General features: G+C 39.1%; 1 protein-coding gene across 5 annotated transcripts in view; it reads right to left on the minus strand.

The window, feature by feature from the left end:
- Positions 1-16,558, minus strand: part of ntrk1 (neurotrophic tyrosine kinase, receptor, type 1) — a 57,768-nt gene that overhangs the window by 23,919 nt on the left and 17,291 nt on the right. For 4 of the 5 annotated variants that reach the window (XM_018699911.2, XM_051076218.1, XM_051076219.1 and 1 more), the window contains 4 exons: positions 9,427-9,510; positions 8,166-8,707; positions 1,824-1,898; positions 870-941 (listed from right to left, as the gene is read on the minus strand). In XM_018699911.2, the coding sequence (XP_018555427.1) occupies positions 870-941; positions 1,824-1,898; positions 8,166-8,362 (344 nt within the window). In that variant the 5' untranslated portion in view covers positions 8,363-8,707; positions 9,427-9,510. Of the gene's footprint in view, positions 1-869; positions 942-1,823; positions 1,899-8,165; positions 8,965-9,426; positions 9,511-16,558 lie in introns of all 5 variants that reach the window. The other variant, XM_018699910.2, reaches the window with a different exon arrangement.

The following is a 16,558-nucleotide window of genomic DNA, read 5'->3' on the forward strand; positions in this document are numbered from 1 at the left end:
CTCCAATTTCTCGAGCCCACCCCGCCTATCTCACCGCTGCCACCTCCTCATCTCTGGTCCTCGAAGCCCGCTTGTCTTTCAGATAAACAACATCAGACATGTCGCACACGCTCAGTAAAACGATGAGGACAAGATGGTGACGATAAGGGTCAGCTGCTGATGAATAGGCAGATTTGATGGTTCCAGTCGATAAGTCCTCATATTATTATTCATTGTTGGGCCTGGATCATGTCGCCAAAGTGTTCAGAGATGTAACAACTCAAAGAACTGACATGATGTAACTTTAGCAACAGAAGTGAAAAGGTTGCAATTTAACTACCAGGCTGCTTAGTAGTATGTTTTCTATATGGCTGAGGGTTGTTTCTTTGTCAGAATTAATTGACTTTAGGTTGGCGACTAAAGCTTATTTTCACCACTGATTAATCTGCAGGTTAGTTCATCCATTAATTGTTAGCCATTTAGTCTATTGGATGAGAGCAAATCCTTAGATCAGGCTGTATAGTACAATAATATACTCGTCTAAACCTCTTTGCATTTATCCTACATCAGACAGATGCTTGGAAGAATGTTATATTTTCAACAACTACACTCAAACAATCCAATCTATCTCATCCATCTAGCAAAATTATTACAAGTAGTTTCACTATCTTACTCACAAATTTCCCACATCTGTGGATGATTAACACACCTGTTTGAACAAGCGACTTAGTCACTGTGATTTTGAGAAATGTACCTCTCACCCCATGTGACACGTGCAGTGTTAAAGGGTCGGCTGAGCAATGACTGACAGCGACAAACAGGCAGACCAACACACGGGTCAAAACATGACATAGGGAAGACAATCCTCTCGTATCGACAAGGACACTTACACATACTGGAGCTTGAGGTTGAATTGGAAGGCGTTGGCAGAGATGAGCCTCAGCTTACATGATGTGACCGTGCTGGAGAGGGAGAGAGAGCACAATAAACACCAAAACAGAAACACAGATAAAAACAGATAAAACCTTTGGATATTTAGAAACACTGAAACTTGCATGAGAGATAAAAAGCAGAGGCTGAACTACTTTTTTACAGATTCATCTGCAGGTTATTAATGAGGTAACTGTTAACTGTAAGAGTCTAAAAGCCAAAATTCAATTTACTTTCATAGGAAGCGCTGAATTTATGGCATTTTTCCCTCCTCCAACCTAAATGATTATCTGCTATAACAATATTCACAGATTAGTTTTCTGTTAATCAACTAATCGATTATTTGGCTTAATGTTTCAGATAAAAGTTAAATATAAATCTAAGGAACTTTTATCATCTCCCATAAATTCAGTTTCTCTCTGCTGGTGTGCAACAGAGGTCATGAGAGTTGTTTAGTCCAACCACTCTCAGATACTTTTTGTGGTGAAAAGTATGTGCACACCCTATACACATACATTTTGTGGACTTTCAATTTAAGCAAGTCTTAATGCTACAGGATACAATGATAGTTTTGACAATAGTGTGCTTCCAGCTTTGTGGAATAACCTGTTCTCTATTATCTCTTAGTGTTTTTGTGTCGGAGAACTTGACTGGTCTGCACAGAGCCCAGATCTCAACCTCATCCAACAGTTTTTGGATGAACTGGAATGGCTACTGTTAGCCAGGCCTTATAACACAGCATCAGTGGCCGACCCCACTGATGTCTGTTGAGTATTAAATCTGTTGTCAAGGTTGACAAGCGTATGAAGCAGTAAGTAAAGGAGGGGGACTTGGTCAATGATCAATTGCATGGAATGACATTTTGCAACGTGCATCTTTGTCGTAAAGTAAATTGTGAGAAAAGCATTACTTACAGGTTCTTCAGCTCTCTGTAGTTAACAAGATCAAATTCTGTTATATTCTCCAGGCCTGTTTGGTTTTCTATGTAACTGGTAGATAAAAAAGGGAGAGAGACAGAGAGAGAGAGTTGGAAGGTAAATACATACATTTTATTGTGACCTTCAGTTGTTTGCTGAGTAACTACTTAAGCCCATTCTGAATGAAAATAACAGAAAACAGACAAAAAAAGATGCACTTGAAAATTACAAAAACTATTGAATAAAATTCTTGACCAAGGATGTAGGAGGTTTTTTCATCATTTTGGAAATTTAAACTGGGAGCTGATGACCAAAAAAATACTGATTTGCCATTTTAAAAAGGGCAGTTTTGAACCCAAAACATGACCACGCTAACAAAGAGAACAAAAGAAAAATGGTTCCATTTTTAGTAAAAGTAAAGTAGAGAAATGCCAGTCTATTAACAATGGCAATTCACACGGAATGCTGAAAGCAAAAGAAGAGGCTGAATTGAATTAGGGTCACCTGTGTGACCTTTGTGTCAATTCTCAGCAGCTAATTACTTACACCATTAACCCCTTTTTAAAGGCATAACTATTCAGAGTAGAGACAAATAACAGGAAAGAAAGATGATGGGAAGAAAGATATGCAGCCCTGAGAGCGAGTGGGACATAAAACTATAATGATGGAATAAAAGGAGGAGGTTAGCATCCAGATTCAACAACCACTGACATGTGCCTGACCTCCCTGACATCCACTGAACAAACAACAGATAACAAAACCAGCTGAGATGTTCAGGGACCCACAAACCACAAAGCTCATATCAGAACTTAATCTACTGCTCATGTGGAAAAAAAAATGCCTTGAGAGACGCCAGGTAGATGAGGCTGATGGGAAATTCTTCTCAATGAGTCATTTTCCACTTTTCCAGACATGGCCTACCTCAGAATATCTAGTGAGCTGGAGATCAATTCAGCACTCAGCGCAAGGACAGTTGGCTCTTTTCATGAGATGTTTGAACAGATGGCTGGATCGGACCTACCAAGGATCTCACTGGAGCAAACTGTTCACCCCATTCTCTGCCCTCCTCCACCTCTCACATCATCCCCTCCAGTCCTATATATGAATGTTGTCCATTTAGCTCAGGAGGACACTTGATTGAGCTTTTCTGAAAAGACTGGATTCACCAACCTCAAATATTGAGAGATTTCTTCCATGTGAATGTCCTCATCCCTCTCTATAACACAAATTATCCTTGAGAATGTATTTTTTTCCACATAAAATGGACCAAATAATTAAAATAAAAAAAGAAATAATGTTATTTTCAGTGGAGAGTGCCTTGAGGCAAACAGAAATTAAAAAATAATTATAAAATACGAATGCACAAGAACTTCATTTCACATATATTAAAAAATCTTATCATAACTTACTTAGAGATGAAACTGCAACAATTTCATAAAAGCACTAAACAAGTAAACAAACCCTATGTGAACAAAACAAAAAAAAAATCACATTTTTTTTCAAAATAAAAAATGTCGTCTTGCTTCTTCTTGCTTCTTGAGAATGCTTTTGAAAGTTTTGCTGCACTTTTACAACGATTTAACATTGCACTTCTATGACATTGTGATATATATGTATCAAAATTAACACAACAGAACCAGATATATCATCTTTTTTATTCCATGAATACTTTGTGGCACCTATGTACACACAATGTAACTCAACTACAGACAGATGGGTCGGAGATCCAGGTTTGTTTTGCTAGTAGCAGCCTATCTAGCCTTTCACTTCAGAGTCCATTTTCAAAGTATGAACACTGTAAGGTTTCAAGTTTCCACCTCACAGTTGCATATTGTGAACCTCAACTGACTTTCAAAATAGTTATGATGGGAAAAAAAACATCTTGTACAAACATATTGATTAAGAAATATTTGATGAAAGTACTTGGAGACATTTCAACTTCTGCAGATGGCTATGAAAACAGCCTTCAAACTCTGCACATGCATTGTTCTGCAAAGTGTGAGTCAAGCAACCAAGTGAAGCAACAATAAGCAAAACACAGTGGAGGTACATGTCATGTATTCAATTTAGTAGTTCAGCTTCTCCAGCTCCAGGCCCCAAGTGAACTAATGTGTCACTATGAAACAGCTATGTAACTACAAAGAGGGAATGATTACATGCATATATATACACTCAGCTGTCAGTTTATACAGTCTATGCAATTTATTAGGAACACCTAGGCAAAACTAATGCAGTCAAACACAACAGTGCTGCAATAAATTCACCTTCATGAAGGTTATAATGTTCAGTTGGCTGCAAAACAAGGTGTATGCATAAGAATAAAACATTTTAAGTTTATATTTACAGGCCCTCAAAACATATTTCCTCAATCAGCCTCTTACTCTGAGTGATGGAGTCCAACATGAACACTAAATAATCTGCCAAAGTTAGAACAGTTTTAGTTATTTCACAGAAGATACCTCTGTATTTTGTGTATTTTTTGTTTTCTTATCAGTTTGAAGAGGCTCAGACGAGTTTTTAACTATTAAACTATGTAACAAATGATGTTTTTATTCATATATAGTTATTAATCTAACGATCTAATCTTATGGAGGAAAACTTGAAAACTGAAAGTTTTCAGGGGTTTAAACAAACATTGGTGAGTCAACTATTTAATTGGTTAGTTGAAATTTGGTTTTGAAGTACATTTTGCTGAGACAAAATAGCACCACAGCACTTTTGGAGGGGAGTAGAAAGAAGACTCAGCTGATTTCCAGTAAACCATGTGGCTTATTAGGGAAGACATTTCTAGTAGTTGTGTCATGTTCTCTGGAAAAAGCATCAACTTCTTGCTAAGTAAGTAAGATGGCATTTCTGGTAAGAGAAAAATATAACCGTAATGTTTAACACTCAACCAGAATGAAGATAACTTCCTGGAAAGTACAGAAACACTTTAAGTATCAAAAAGTATCATTAGGAGTCAGAATGGCCCCATGTGATAACTGGAATGTTTTTTCTGATGCATTACAGCATTAAGCAGAATGGATTTTAATGTTGATCCTGAGCTGCTTTCACACATACGCTGCAACCCTGGACTTATCTGGACATTACCCAGAGGAGTTTTATGTGAGAATGCTAAAGTCCAAATCAGTTGGACCTGACTTTATCCCTCCAGCTTGCTTTACCGCATCATATATAGTAAATATCTGATTGAGCCAGTGTGTGAATAGATTTGAATTCAAAGTGGGCGAGTGGGTGTGACGATGACGTTTCTATCCTGCCTCCTGCACGCTCCACCCAGGCCCCACCCCTCGCCTAAACCAAACTGAGTATTTCCAGTAAGTGAAAACACATCTGGCACGGAAATTCTTTCTGTAATCTGCAAAATAACTAATAACTTTAGCTGTGTGATAGAGTGAAAAGTGACCTATTTCCCTCTGACATGTACTGAAATACAAAAACAAAGTAGGATAGATGGATCCATAAATAGACAGATTTTTTTTCCACAGTATTATAGTGTGTAAAGTATGTGCCAAAAAATACCTGCAGTAATTTCCACATGATGACAGCCACTCTCAATATGTGGCATTGTTTCAACCTCCCAGTTCTCTGTTTGTCAGCTGCAACACACACAAACCTTTTTATTCATGTCTGATTGACCCACACAGCAATAATGTGATTACAGGGCAGGTGGGCCCAGGATCACCCATCGCCCTTACTTATTGGATTGAGCCAAGTGGGCTGTATATCATCTATTGTTCCCGGGTGGGGGCATTGACTGGCAATTCACAAAATTGAATTTATAACTCAGCGTATGATGAATTTCAGCCCCTGTTCCACAGTTAATGGCCCCTTATTTGTTCCGCGCATTGGCTGTATTCCCTCGCACTGCCAATACGGTGAGTGTTGTTGTTTGCTGGCATGTAGAGCACCGCGGTAAACAGAAGCAGAGAAAGACCCGCTCACTTATTGATTGAACGGTTGAGAGAGAATGTCAAGCCTCACCCTGAGCTCTACGAAGCATGCTTAACTGCAGGTACAAGGAAATACCTCTGAGGTTAGACGGAGGGAAAGAGAGAGAGTGGCAGGGGGAGAAAAGAGAGTGGGGAAAAAGAGAGAGAGAGGGAAAGAGGAGGAGAGAGGGGTATAGGTGAATAGAGGCAGAGAGCGGCAGTACATTTACTTGCTCCACCGAAATAGCATTTCACAAATGTAGTTCCTTAACAAGTGCTAATTGCTCAGATCCGGGAACAGGAACAAAGAGAGAACAGCGTGGTGGTGCGGAGAGTGACATTTAGTTTTCCATGTTGGGGCTGATGGTGGGTTGCATAATAATACAGCAGCCCTCTTTAAGTCACAGGTGGTCATTCTCTACTTCTTTCTTCCATACAAAGTTTTAAAAAGCCAATGTTAAAAAACAGTCATCTGCTGCAGACCTGCTGGAGCTGAGTGAGAAGTCTCAGTTCATCTGTCTGTCCATCATAAAAAGGGTGACATCTATGGCTGTAAAGAACTGCCTACATTAAACTAAACTACCCTGCAAACCACAGCATAAATGATCAGCCATTTATTATTCCATCTGTTGAGCGCCAGTTGAACCGCAGAAAAGGAGCATAAATAAGGTCAGGACAACCTCAGCAGTACGGGCAGGTCAGCAGATTGTTGATTAGAAAAGGAATTTACATTTGAGCCTCAAAAACTGAATAACACTTGTATCTCAGATTACAGCATGTGGGTTACAACTGTGGTAAACAAATGATTTATTAATCTCAAGAGCATCATACATGTGTGTCTTGTCCTTAAACTTGCCAAAGGGTTACTGGTGTATCTAAGTGAGAGCAGATACAAGAGTCATACTTTGCCACAAAGTGCTTAATCTTTGCCACAACTGAAATCAGTGGGTGGAGTTTCCCATTTACACCGTTTATGGTATGGAAGTGTTTATGGATACATTTTTGCATCTGTAGACTAAAAAAATATATTTTCTCTAAATTATAACACTCAGCCCTGATCAAACCACACCCACACAGTCCTGCTGAAGCAGATTATCTGAGTTTTTGAGTCTTGATACCTGATACCTAAAGATGCTTTTTTAAAAACTTTGATTGTTGCTTATTTAGTCTATATCTGATGTTATAGAGAAAAACCTAAGATTCATTCATGTGAATCAAGTTTTAAAATGCTTTTAAAGTACATTTTATTGAGAGAGAAGCAGCACAAGAGTTTAGAGTCAGTGTTTATGGTGTATTGATGATAAGTTTATATTATTGGACAAAAAAAGCATTTTTCAGAAATTTCATGATGCATCTGTAATCTGAACTAAGCAACATGTCAACTGATAAACCTGCATCTTTTATGTCATTAAAAACACCTAAACTTGTAGTTGTGTGGCTTTCATGGCGAGATTTCCCAAAACCATACTACAACATCTGATATTGCTCAGTCACTGAATACTCTGAGGCTACACTCTGATGTACGCTGGATGACAAGACACCAGTTCCTGTCACTTTATGCTGGTTTTTTGTCAGTACCAATCCATAATTGATTTCCAGTAACCAAAGTGGCTAAATTACTGCCAAGCTAATGCATCTCAAATAGCAGGAGATTTTACTTAGCATCAAGCAGCACCTGGATTTTGCTAATACTAAAACACTAAAACACTCTATGTGGTATGAAAACAGAGCTGAATCTAACTGGATCAAATAATGAGAATTAACAAACTCAACGACAGTTTTCATTTTTCTCACTGAGATCTTGGGAGACTCAGATAATCTCCAATACTTTGCTGTAGTACTTTGGTGACATTATTTATTTGCGAAACACACAACTGGACAAACACACTGTGCTGTCAGACCTCCACTGATCAAACAACGACACATCTGCACACTTACTTAAGAAAAAACAGTCACCCACAGCATGCAGGGAGGCACTTGTTGTTCATAGCCAAAGCAATGGAAAGTGACTTTGTAGATTCACAACTGAGATGCTACAATCAATGCAACTGCTCCATGTTCATCCATTGGAGACTTCTACTTCTGTATCACTCATCAAGAATACCCCAAGAATGATTATGAAGCCATTTAACGCCTGGTCTACATGAACATACTCTCCTAAACAATTACAGAAAACTCATTATCAGCAAGTATTTTCCTAACCTGAAACTTCAGGTCAGATATGAAAGTAGGTACAAATGCTCCATTAAAACCAAAACTCTGCCACTGAAAGAGAAATAAATGAATTTGGCGCTGACCCAAACTGAACGGAAGATCAGAAAACCAACAACATCAAAGCATGTAAGCGCATCTGATACATTCATACTCATTTAGAGGCACATGCAAAGGTGACAGGTGTCTTACTCACATCTCGGTCACATTCTCGCTCTCATGCGTTGCCAGAATCGGGATGCCGGTGATACCATCAGGTTCCAGGCACTGCAGCAAGGAGTAAGAGCACCGACAAGCCGACGGGCATCCTCCCAAGGTAGGCGCCGGGGCCAGGCTGAGCAGGGCAAGCACCAGGGGCAGGAGAAGTGCCAGGGCCCGGGGTGCCAGAGCCATGCTCAAAAGAGGATCTTCTCGGCACCGGAGGAGAGAGTTTGGCAGCTGCAGCTGGGAGTTAGTGTCTGTGTGGTTCACTTAATGAAGAGTGAGCGGAGAGAGGTGCTTTCACACACTCTTCTCGTGGCTCCCTGGCAGGGTTGAGATCCCAGCTGGTCAGGGTCTGGTACTGAGCCACAGCTGTACTGAGCAGCAGGAGGGGCAGGCAGGCAGGCAGGCAGGCAGGCAAGGGGCCTCTGGGGACATGGTGGTAGTGGGCTGCAGCCTCTCTCTTTCTCCCTCTCTCTTTCTCTCCTCCACGATGAAGGGAGGGGCAAGATAACAGGGGCCAGAGTCACCAGACACCTAAGAAAGCAAGAGGGGGGAAAAGCGAGGGAGGGGTTGGCAGAGGGAGGGTGAAGGGTGTGTGTTGATGATGATGAGAGGAGGAGATGGTTATATGGTGATGGAGATCTCATCTGTCCCCCCCGGGTGAGAGGTCGGGTGTCCCGCCATCAGCTCAAACTGCGAGCAGAGCCAAGAAGTCATGGGTGGGTTTGGCTTGTGGGTGCCTGTATGCACGCAGCACAGCGCTACTACTACACTACTGTAGCAACATCCTCCTGTATGGATGGAGAATTGATTGTTGGAAGGTTCATGATTGTTGAGACTTGGGAGGTCAGTGATGAATTTAATGGCTGTGGAAAATTGCCATCTGCAATAAGCTGTTGTTCAACAGTGTGAACTCCAAGCAGGATTTAATGATAGGAAATGAAAGCAAAGCACTATAGGTCCCTGAGCTTGTTGTTTTTCCATCACTGGAACATATACAGTGTTGTTTGCCTCACAAATCTTTGCACACAATGTACATTTTGTTCACTGTGATCTTAAAACATTTCAAGTGGTGTTTACAACAACTGACTGACTCCAGTACTTTCTCGTAGAACTTCAACATTATCTCCTCCTGCACATAACTCGATTTACATAAGATGTTTAAACAGAAAAATCTCCTATAGACGCGAAACTTGGGCTAAGCAGTGTATTAAAATCTGTTTCTGCAAGAATTTGAAATGAAGTGAGCTTACCAGATGTCTGTAACCCGCTCCTCATCTCATCAACCCAGCTTAGCTGTTGGTAATGTAGCTGGCAGGTTTTGACAAGGAGGAAGACTGCATGGAATAAAAAAAGAAAATATATTTGATTTTGCTGCTTCAGTTTTGAAAGAATCAGTCCATCGTGAGTCTGACAATGTTACACAAGTGCAAAGCTAAATCTGTGAGTGTTTTTAACACTACACTGCAACAGCAAATTTATTTTCTTTTGTTTGTTGTTTTGTTTATTTTATTTTTTTTCAATTAATAAAGCACTATATGGATTAACAGAAGTCAAGTCGCAAAGAGGATGTTGACATTGGGGTGGAACAACTCCATTGTTCCATCACTTTGGTTCAGGTTAGGGAAAGATCTATGTTAAATGTAAAAAAATGTGTCTGAAATCAGTGGGAACGTTTTCAGTATTGAACAAAATCGCAGTCTGTCCTTAACTTTAACTAAGTCCTGTGAGAGCCTACTCATAGTCATAAAAAGTTTAATAATGCTGTAGTCACTACAAGCATATATTGTGCAGAATATCAAAGTATTTGCGACTTGCCAGATACAGAAATCAGTTCACATCTATATGCATTATGTTTCCAGTCGCAATTAAGTTTTCTTACCAAATGTATTTGCTGTTGCAGTAGTGTAGTTGTATAACCATAATTTCTAGGAGACAGGTTTGCACACGCAGCCTGAGGAGAAAACCTGAACACTACACAGAGCAGTAAATATATTATAAACTCATCTATGTACGTTACTACTTGTAGACAGGATTCCCCTAAAGAACACAAAGAATGCAAGATAAGGAGTTAAAGGACAACACCCTTTGTAGTAAGGAAACACATACAATATCTATCTGTTTAAAAGAATCAGGTCTTTATTAACAAAACTTTTTTCTGTTTGTTTTTGTTTATTTTGCTGAAGAACCTCCTACGCCAAATTCTGAAACTAAACCTCCATCCCTGCACCTTCCACTACTCCATGTGGCACCACTGACAGAGTCTCTAATCCCATAACTGCTAACATTAACCTGCTTCAGAGCCCTTTCACTGTCCATCACACATATGTTCTTTACATGAGCGGAGCCAGTTTTTACCCGTGGGACAGATACTGTGCCCCACCCCCATTCCTCTTAGTCACTCTGCACATGAGTAAGGTCATAGTGTCCTGACCACAATTACTAGCCATAAGCTGAGTAGCCATTTTTGCTGCTGTCGTCAGGATTATCTGGTGGCTTAATTACACTTCCTTTTTACGTCCCTTTTTCTTAGTTCTTAGCTCAGCAAATAGTGCAGAGGGACAAGGCGCTTATTCACAGGAAAAGTGACTGGAAGCCCGTCAGGCAGTTAGAAGATGAAAAACTGAATGGCAAGCTTTTCCAAGGAGGTGTAATTGACAATATACAGCATAAATTAAATCATGTAAACAGGATGTAATGTACATTATCTGAACATATTTACTCACCCTTAGTATAATTTTGTACATTTTGACAGACATTTTGTACAGATATCAGGAGGAGGAACAGAACAGGAGGAATCCTATGGACTTTTGTGATCTCCTGACTTTTCCTTTAGCAGCACCAGTAGGTCCAGATTTTATCATATCCAGTGAAACATCTCAACATTTACTGGATGGATTGCTATGAAATTTGGTGCAGACATTCATGCCCTCCTCAGAATAATTTGGAAAATAACTTTGGTGATCCAACGATTTTTTCTATTACCATCATCAGGTTCAGATTGTGTATTTGTCTAATACTTCAAATCCTAGCATCCCTTGTCTATACCGTTTATCCTTAAGGGTCATGGGGGGGCTGGAGCATATCCCATCTGACAGTAGAGATACAAAACCATTCACACCTGTGGGCAATTTAAAGTCACCAATAAACCTGCATGTCTTTGGACTGTGGGAAGAAGCCGGAGTACCCAGAGGGAACCCACACAGACACAGGGTGAACATGCAAACTCCACACAGAAAAGCCCCGGATGAACCGAGGTTTGACCCCTGAACCTTCTTGCTGTGACAGTGCTAACCACTGCACCACCATATCACTAGTGTGTTAATTCGCTAAAAGAAGATGGTGACTACTGTCCAGGAAAAAAAAGTTCTGAAAAACAGACACTGATGCCAGATTCAGGGAAACGGTTGTGCCAAAGCCCAGCCAACGTGGAAAAACAAGACAACCAAAGTGCAAAAAAGGAGACCACAGACAAGCAGACAGAACCAAGTCCACTGTACTACAGTAAATCCAGAATATCTGAGAGAACCAGAATTAATCGTTGACTTTTCCACCTGCATGTCACCAATACCTGATTTATGAACTACAAAAATACATCCAAAACCACACAGGGAAGAACACCATGAGAACGACAGTAAGAAGAGGGGATGGCGGTAGTGATGCAGCCCAACTTAAGCCCAACTAAGAGATAAAGAACAGGAAGAGAGAATTAAGTTACCCTCTGTTCATGTTTTACTTAGCTAAATTAATTTCTATTTATGCTGCTGAAAACTTAGAAAACTGCAGCACAATCACTTGCTATAAGGGGTCTCCATAAATCAGCAGTTAGGTGGGACACAATGAGTCCTGATAAAACAATAACCAATCAAGTAATTTACATTCATCACCCACACGCGTCATCGGCTTCCTCTAGAGGTCCTTGTTAACTTTATAAAGTTGACAACGAGGATAAAACATCTACTGAAAACTCTAAACAATAGAAGAATATGAGACATGATCTGAAGAGTTTTATTTGGTGAGATATCCACCAGCTGAAAAATATGTCATCTATTCTTACATTATAATAAATAACGCTGCATCAAAACATTGTTCTTTTCATACTAGTTGTGGCTGATATTATTTCAGATATAATACATTTCAGCTACTGACTTTCATTGATTATACAAGAAGTTCTGTGTGTGGCACGATTGCATCCTCTCTTTTGTCTCCTCATTTCCAAGCAATGCATCCTATACAAACGTGACTGCCAGTTTACCAAATCATGCTCATTTCTGTCTGTCCTTGTCCTTATTTCAGTCAGCACAATTAATTTACAGACAATCTAATTTCCCACGAGCCATGTGACAATTTTCAACCTCACATCATTTGGAAATAGTGGATACTCAACAGAAAATAATGGCCTCGTTTTTCTCTGGGTATTTAATTAGATTACCGTGTTTATGCATTATAATGATTGATGGTTGTAGAAGGGGTTAATTGCAACACTTGGATTCTGAATCAATCTCCCCCTGTCACGTCAAAGATAAATATACTGGTTAGGACTGAGCTCAGAGGGAACAGACACGGTCACTGTTGCATCCTGCTTCATAGACTTGACCATGTTACCAGCCATATCTCCAACACGTGACCATGACTTCCTCTCTCTATCTCTCTGGCACAAACACACGCAAACATGCAAATGCTCATTAGATCAATCCATACACTGAGATAACAATCTGGCAGACATATCTTATTCCTCTGAGATATAGAGCTCCATTGTTGTCCAGAAACTATTAAGAAAACATCAGTGAGCCACACTGTTGCACTGGGTGACTAAACTTGTTTGGTGGGAAATGTCAAGAAGCCATGAATGAAAGACAAAACCTTTGTGTAAAAGGTTTGGATAAAGTATTCAAAATAACTCTTTAGAGAACTGTTATAAAAGACTATTTTTCTTTATAATAGGAAATCCATATTACATTCATTGTATTGGAAAGTGTGGAGAAAGTTATTAACTCCCTTTCATACTATCATGACAAATAAAAAAGGCTGTCAAAAACAACAGGTGCATTTATGTTACTTAATGTGAAATATAAGTACAGTAAGTCTGTGCAGCAACAGCACAGGGAAGGAGTGGTGGGGGTGGATGGGGGATGGGGGAGGAGTGTTAAACACATGCAGAGAGGACGAGTCTAAGGGAGGCTGCACTTCTGTCAGACCCTTAAACAATAATCAATCAATTTCATATTTATGTCCAGCATTGGAGAGAGAGAGAGAGTGGGCGGCAGAGAGAGAGAGAGAGAGAGAGAAAACGTAACAAGAGAATGAGCGGGTGAGTAAAAGCTCTTTTGGACCAAGGACAAGAAAAGGCTTTTACACTTTAAGTGGTAAATGCACATAGCTGCCATGTTTGTATGTAGGTTGTGTTGCCTCTGGCTGCCATTCACTTGTTGTACATCGACTCGTGTACAGAACACTGATATGATGGATTATATTACATGTTGGTCTTTTTAAAATAATTTCAGTATCTTTGTGGGAAAGTAAACAAACATAAAAAAACATCTAAATATTTAAAAACTGATTGTTGAAATCGATAATTCCCTCTAGGTGGAGGATGTCACAGATATTGTTCACACAGTGTCATAAGAAAACAAGGTCATCTCAAGGTCTGTTCAGTAACTGTTCTGGAGCTTTTGATCAATGATACTCATCACCAGGTGGAGTTCGCTCAGTTGCCATGGATTTATAGTTGATAATGTTTCAGTTTTTTCCTTAGCACTTAAAATTGTGAATAACTTCCTTTTGCAACTACTGGGTAAACTTCATCTGCTGATGAAGGTCATATTTAACACAAACTGCAACTAAATGGACCTTGTGTTGAGACATTTTTCTCAAGGGCAATTTCAAACACACAGAGGTACTTTTGAATTGTTATCAGACATTATGTTACATCTTTATGATAGTTAAAGGTATTGGTAAACTTAAAAAGGTGATATATAAAGTGATTAATTGGAGCAATTTATTAAAATTTGAATCATGCAAAAAAAACTGACTGATAGAAACTGATTAAATTATATGATTTTCTTTAATAATTTCTCTTTAAATAGTAAATAAATTTACTCAAAATGAAGTACGGCGCTGTCCCAAAATTCGTACTCAATACAAACTAATGTCTATAAACAGACAAGGCTGTTAAGTAACAAAACCTCATTCAAAGTTCCTCTGACATTTGTAACAAGGCTATAAACTACAAACACAACCTTTGGACAGAGCTTTTCTCAACATTATGTTGCATGGTTCGCTTCATATGTCTAGATAAGATGGTGGTATTTAATATTTCTATTTTTCAGTGGCCTTTAGCAAACATTTTCCATTAACCCTAGACTTTTGCAGGTTAATCTGACACTGACGATATCTCCCACTCAGTGAAAACAACTACAGACATTTGAACCAGCTGTTGACAGAATGGCTGTTAACGCTAATATCGTCCATTCAGCTACTTTAAAAGGACATGCACAGTTTATATCTGGTTTCACTTGGCAATGAACTGAAGTTAACTTAGACTATTTATCTGGTGTGAAGACAAAGTCTGCACTCGGACTAACCACCACGGAACAAGTCAGAAGAGGGGGTGTGTTTTTCCTGTTCTTTCCATCTGCAGATATTGTGTGCATGATGTGTAAGTATCCATGTGAGTCCTCCAGCTATTATGGGAGTGCAAATATAAATCACAGGAGCACCTCTTTAATATAACCTCTTTTCACATTGTGCCAGTGTTAAAACCTGACCTCTCTTATTAGAAGAGGCCTTGGTAGGATCAACAGGAGGTTAAGTTTGCTATTTCTAAAAACTCACTAATAATGGCTCTGTCTTGGTTGGTCTTGAAGTTTTTAAGCTGTACTGAAAAGGTCTGTGGCCCTGCTAAATCATGAGCACTTATATGTTGAATATGATCGTTCTGTCCTCAGTGTTCTTTTGTAAAATATTTCTATTTTCACAAGAGTGACCAGCATACTCAGGTTTTATTTGGAATTCCATTGTCATAGGTCTCTGACCTCATCTATCTACCCCATCTCTATGTATAATTGCACCAGAAATACCAGGTACATCTAATTTTAAATGAATTAGATTTAATTCATCGAATGAAGATGGGGATAAAGATTAATTTTGTATGTTTCTGGTTGACATGTTTTGTTCTCCATTCAGTAAAAAGACATTGGCTTTGGCCCTTGCACTGTTTATTCTTTAAATACGAATTCAAGGAGCAGAGCTTATCCAGCCATATTCAACTGAATATTACTCTGAGTAAGATCAAATGTAATGGGAAACTAAGGTCTTTGTGCCTAAAACTCCTTAACCTATTACCCAAGTGAAAAACGTTGGTAGTGCATGTTCAGCAAATATGGAAGATGTGTTCATTAAGAATAATTCCTAATCATGTCAATAAAGACATAATTCACCATCACCCCCTGCCCAGACTCTCACAGATATGTGCATATCCTAAAGTCCTAACTCTACCACCCATACACACACAAATTCATAAATGTGCCCAAGTTTGCTTTGACAGTATCCAACACTTTGTTGAGCATGAAAAGGACTGAAAGTTTGTGGGTGAAATTAGCTCTGTTGGGAGAGTATTCCAGGGATTTATGGCCAAATAAGAAAAATATGTTTTGCCAAATGAAGTTTGTGGAATACCTCATTCTCCCCTTGTAACTGCTCAAGTTGCTCGTGTTGTTTTTTCAGAGCAGAGAGTGACATGGAGTATGATTTTACAGAGTAAGCAGACATTTAGAACAAATTTTCTAAATTTAAGATATCATATTATTGACATGTTTTTTTTAATCATGGATCTTAAGGGCACCTTTATACAGCTATTCAAGTAGTCAACAAAAAATGTGGAATCATCATAGGAGATAGGAAATAGAGTTTCAGCTTTTTAACAGGTATTTAAAGCTAAAAGTTGCATTGAAGAACAGATTTCCTGCTGCAGGGATTTTGAGTATCCACAGCGTTAAAAACCATGAGGACTTTCTTTCATTACAGATGTTCCACAAATACAGGAAAGTACTAAGATGACTAATGGTACAAGAGCATCCCACTTATTTTTTGAAGGGCTTAGCAACCAGGAGAACTGGCCCCTGATACTCAACAAACATATGAAACGAGAAAAGTTGGTCACAGCAAAACTTTTCAAAGCCGTCAACTATTTCTGCACTAATATCATTTCAGGATTTCAACACTTTCTTTCAGAAGCAGCCATTGAAATCTTCCCTTTTCTTCCCAAAATACTTTTAAAAGGCCAAGGAGCTGACCATGTACCTATTGAACATGTAGCTATTTTCAATAGTGAATAATGTTTTTTTTCACATTAATGCAACCTATTTAGTTCTACTCTAGTAAGTG

The sequence above is a fragment of the Lates calcarifer genome, linkage group LG15, assembly GCF_001640805.2.
Source record: "Lates calcarifer isolate ASB-BC8 linkage group LG15, TLL_Latcal_v3, whole genome shotgun sequence".
Classification (NCBI taxonomy): domain Eukaryota; kingdom Metazoa; phylum Chordata; class Actinopteri; family Centropomidae; genus Lates; species Lates calcarifer.